At 45.5% G+C, this 5,000-nt stretch overlaps 1 protein-coding gene across 1 annotated transcript in view; it reads right to left on the bottom strand.

The window, feature by feature from the left end:
* Positions 1 to 4,699, bottom strand: part of arap3 (ArfGAP with RhoGAP domain, ankyrin repeat and PH domain 3) — a 24,887-nt gene extending 20,188 nt beyond the window's left edge. The window contains exons 1-7 of the mRNA XM_053323481.1: positions 4,552 to 4,699; positions 2,824 to 3,771; positions 2,233 to 2,273; positions 1,504 to 1,586; positions 1,356 to 1,417; positions 916 to 1,155; positions 1 to 56 (exon numbers count right to left, since the gene is read on the bottom strand). The exon at positions 1 to 56 is cut by the window's left edge and continues 14 nt beyond it. Coding sequence (XP_053179456.1) covers positions 1 to 56; positions 916 to 1,155; positions 1,356 to 1,417; positions 1,504 to 1,586; positions 2,233 to 2,273; positions 2,824 to 3,771; positions 4,552 to 4,625 — 1,504 coding nt within the window. The 5' untranslated portion in view covers positions 4,626 to 4,699. The remainder of the gene's footprint in view (positions 57 to 915; positions 1,156 to 1,355; positions 1,418 to 1,503; positions 1,587 to 2,232; positions 2,274 to 2,823; positions 3,772 to 4,551) is intronic.
* Positions 4,700 to 5,000: the final 301 nt, after the last annotated feature.

The raw sequence follows: 5,000 nt of genomic DNA, 5'->3' as shown, positions 1-5,000 counted from the left end.
AGTACATCAAGTTTTTACCATCAAACTTCACGTAGCGCTTCTGGAAAACATAGTTCCTGAAGAGAAAGAGTCACATGATCACACCAGCAATAAACAAGCTATCTGATTGGTCATTCAACAGATCAGAGGTTTATCAGACTGAGGAGGAAGAGGAAGGAAAACAAAGAGGAAGAAACGACAAACACACCGAGTGGAGTGTAAAGAGTCAGAGGACGAAGAACAAGAGGAGGAAGAGGAGGAGGAGGAGGAGAAGAGGAAGGTGACGAGGCAGCTCATCAGGATTGAGGAGACGCAAGGAGGAGCAGAGAGGAGGAGATGCAGCAGAATAGTCAGCGCTGACCTTTGACCCCTGAAACACACACATGGACACACATGAACTCTGATTGGTTCAGACTGAAAGAACACGAGAACAAAGGAGACGAGAAAAACTCACTGAGAGCAAAGAATCTCAGGAATGTGCTCAAGGTTGCTCTCCCTGGTCTAACCAGCTGTGTAAATCAAACGTACCCCTATGGTTTAGATCTCCCTGGTCTAACCAGCTGAGTAAATCAAACACACCCCTGAGGTTTAGCTCTCCCTGGTCTAACCAGCTGAGTAAATCAAACACACCCCTATGGTTTAGTTCTCCCTGGTCTAACCAGCTTAGTGAATCAAACGCACCCCTATGGTTTAGCTCTCCCTGGTCTAACCAGCTTAGTGAATCAAACGCACCCCTATGGTTTAGTTCTCCCTGGTCTAACCAGCTTAGTGAATCAAACGCACCCCTATGGTTTAGTTCTCCCTGGTCTAACCAGCTGAGTAAATCAAACTCACCTCTATGGTTTAGCTCTCCCTGGTCTAACCAGCTTAGTAAATCAAACGCACCCCTATGGTTTAGCTGTCCCTGGTCTAACCAGCTGAGTAAATCAAACGCACCCCTGCGGTGACAGCTTGTCCAGCCAGCCGCTGATGATGGGCGGGGCTCTCTCGGTCAGGGAGGTGTAGCTGGCGTAGGGGGAGATGATCAGGTCCTCGTCAGTTTCTGAAGGGAAGGTGTGGGGGGGCAAGGTGAGGCTGCGCAGGGGGGGTGGAGCTTCACCGACGGTGCTATAACCCTGAGAGTCTCCGGAGTGAAGAGCCTGAGACAAACGCCTCGTCCAGGAAAACTTGTGACTCCTGAAAAGACAAAAATAACTTTGATATTCACAAACACAGATTTTATACATTAATAACCAACATTAGCTTTTAACCCTTTAGTTCCTGCTCTGGAACTTTTAACCGTGTCACATGATCTTATGTGACAGAACTGGCTTCATGTTCTTCTCTTATTCTTTGACTCGTGTAAACTCTGCAACCAAACTTCTACGTCGTCTTACCCATGATCCTCTAGGTGTCTCTCGTCCTCCCGCTTTGTTCCTTCCAGTCGGTTTCTTTCACTCTGGACAAACATGAAGGATAAATATGAACATGAGGAAGTTCTTGTGAACACACAGATGATGATGTAATAACTCGCTGCCGTCTCACCTCACAGATCTGAGGAGGCCTTCTGGATTGGAAAACAGTTTCACAGTAAGGGCTGATCTCCTCCTCGGGGTCGTCTGTGGAAGCTGTGAGCAGAACAAGCTGAGATATTAACCATCATCCAAACCCTGAACTCAGATATTAAACCTCAGATTTTAGAGAGTCTGATGATGATGATGTCAGTTAGTAGCGTTGGATCATGTCTTCATCGTTAAACAGTCAGCAGGATTCCTTCAGTGTTCAGGAGGTTTTTACCACAAGCTGCTAAAAATACTGATGTTTCAACTGTTTGATTAAAATGACTGATTTCTAAGAGTTTGAACATTTGGAATGATGCCAGTACACAACTAAACTAAACTAGTCATTTTGAGCCTTTAACGTAGAGCACCAACTACAGATTAGTCTTTATAATGTTTTTAACAATTGTGAAAAATGCCTTTTATAAGTTAAAACCACTCAAGATAATGTATTTAAATTGCTCCTTTGATTCAACCAGCAGTCCAAATCCAAAAATATTCACTTAATTCTCCTATATGATAAAAAAGCATGAACTCCTGACATTTAAAAAGCTAGAACCAGTGAATATTTGTTATATTTGAAGTGAAGTATAACTATAACAATTATCCAATTATCAAAAGAATTGCAGATACATTTTCTACCAATCAACCGATCAACCAATCAATCAGCTGTGTTAATATGAGCGTTAGTAGTCAGAGTCACAGCTGGACTCACCTCTGGCTGAACCTGAAGAGTTGTTACTTAAAGTGCTGCCACTGAAAACACACAAACACACAAGAAACAATCAACAATGTCCAGAAATCAGTTTAGTCTGTAATATGAGTCACGATCCGAAACCACAGCTTGGACCCGGAAAAGAGAAGAAATGGGATTTATAAAAAGATTCTATCTGTCTGACTGACTGGTCTGTTTTTGGTTTTCAACAAGAACATTAATTGACAAATGGACAATTAATCAAAAGTCACTTGTTACAAACCAACAGTGTGACTGGAATCAGATAAATATGGTTCACAGCTGAGATCTACAGTGTGTTTGGTCCCATTAATGGATGGATGGAATAAACGAGGAGAGGGGGAAAGACAGATATATAAAGATAGACGTACAGTTCCAGTCAAAGTTTGGACACACTTTGTCATTCAAGAGAAAAGGAAACTGTGTCCAAACTTAGAGAGAGATTAAGAGAGAGATATACAGACGGAGAGATTATAGATGTGGAGAGAGTCGGTAGGTTTTATTCAGGCTGACAGGATGAATGAAAACTTTATCCAGAACATCTAAAAAGCAAACTGGGCCCTGATCTGGTACCTGTTCCTCTCCAGGTTCCTGTGAGGAGTTTGTCTTGGAGGAGTGGGAGGAGCTGACTGCTGGCTGCAGTAACTCCTCCCTCCACTGGGGGCAGTAGACCCAGGCAAAGTGCCCCAGTAGATCTCATTAGAGACCATCTCCATCCCACCTCCCCTGGGTGAACCCAACGGAGAGGAACCAGAGAGCCTCCCGTTGTCAAGACTACCGGGAGAGGAAGTCAATGAAGACACAGGAGGTGTCTGGTTCTGGTCTGTCCGTATGGGTGAAGAAGGAGAGGAAGAGGGTGGGGAACCCTGGAATGTGGCGGGAGAGACTCCGCGGTTCAGCCTCGGGGGAACGGGAGGCAGCAACCCACCAGAGTCCGTTAGAGACAAGCTGCGACTCGCCCGCAGCTTGTCCTGGTTCGCTCTGCGGTTGGCCGGCTTCTGGTTGAGGTCAGAGGTCAACCTGTTGGCAGGTGCCAGCGTGTCTCCTGAGCTTAGACCCTCTATAGCAGTTAAACAGATTCCAGAAACAGACTCCTGGGAGAGCCTCCTGGGCAGCGGCGGTGCAGGGTCGGGGGTGGGGCAGAAGTGGACCGGTGTGGTCCGGCGGCGGTTGAAGACGGTTCTGGGTTTGGGAACCGGCTTCATCACAGTTCTCTTAGACTCAGCGTTGGTCAGCATGGCGGCGAGGTTCGGCGCCGAGCTGTTCCTTAACGCCTCGAAGTGTTCGGGTCCTGGTACGGCGCTGTGACCTCGCTCCGTCACCGACTGACAGCGGTCACGTGGGAGGTCTGCTTTCTGATTGGCTCTTTGAGCTTCTGTCCTCTGAATGTAACTGACCAATCGTAGGATTCTCTTCCTGTGTCCGGTGGCGGTTATTCCCAGGCTGACCAAGGCGTCATGATCCAGGTGTGTGAAGTCTCTAGCCAATAGGAGACCGGCTCTACGGAAGGAGTCCAGGTACCTGCAGTGAGAACAGAGAGGAACAGCTGTGATGATGTTTCTACTTTAAACTAAACAGTGAACATCTGGAGCCTGTTTCAGGAAGCAGGTTTAACTAACTCTGAGTTAAAACCTTAACTCTAGATTGACCAACTCTGAGCTGTCAAACTCAGAGTTTTTAGTTTCAGAACAGCTGATAACATTTAATTCAATCAACTCTGAGTGAAGCTCATTCATGAGGAGATACCAAGCCCTCATCAATGGAGCACAGATAACATGAGTCACCATGGCAACAGGAGAAACAAAGGGCTCAGTCCTCCTACTTCTCCCCAAAGGAGTTAGAAATATGAATGAATACATGCAGATGATGAGTTTATATTTAAGGAAACAAGCAATACAGTAGCAGCAGCAAAAGAACAGGAGCGGATTACTGACAGTCAACATGTGAGTATTAATGAAAAGAAAGAGAAACGTTTTGTCTCTAAACATCAGGACAGCTGATAGTTTCAATCTGAGGCCGATCGCATGTTTATCCCACAACCAATCAGAGCCATCAGAGTGTCAACACAATATAACCACGACATGTAAAAGCATCTACCTCATAACTGCCAATCACATAGTTCAGCAAAAATCAAAGATTAGAGAAAAACACATTAGTGTATCAGAACTTTGTTTTTCTTCTTTCCTCTCCCGTTAATCATCACCATTTATCTGCTGACCCTCTGAAACAACCACACATGCATCCTGGCACTGATCTGTGATGCTCACTGAAATAAAATCCCACAGAAGTAAAAGTGCTGACCTCTCCAGATGGATGGCTGCCAGCAGCGTCTCAGTCGGCGTGCTTCCATCCAGCGAGGCCATGACGACCAACATGAGCTCTGGATCGGGCTTCGTCTCCTCCACATCCAGGAAGCAGCGAGGCCATCCCTGACCTACAGCTGGGAGCCACAGCCGCTGTCCATCTGCAGGAGACCAACAAAATACAAAGGTATAAAATAACAAGTATATCACAGCTTCAGACTGGAATATCTCAACAATGACTGCTTGGATCTGGTCACATTCATGTTCCCCAGAAGATAAACTGTAATAACTCTGATCCTATACTGAAGACGTTCCCATCAGCCATCATTTAAACATGAAGTCTGCTGAAGATGTTTCTCTTTTAGGAGACAAAAACAAAAGGTTGGACTTCCCTTCATCAGATGAACACAAACATCATTTCAAAATAAAAGCAGACATGTTCAATAA

The sequence above is a fragment of the Scomber japonicus genome, chromosome 8 (assembly GCF_027409825.1).
Source record: "Scomber japonicus isolate fScoJap1 chromosome 8, fScoJap1.pri, whole genome shotgun sequence".
NCBI classification, from domain to species: Eukaryota; Metazoa; Chordata; class Actinopteri; order Scombriformes; family Scombridae; genus Scomber; species Scomber japonicus.
The sequence above is the reverse complement of the archived record's forward strand: the minus strand, read 5'-3'. Positions and strand labels throughout refer to the sequence as shown.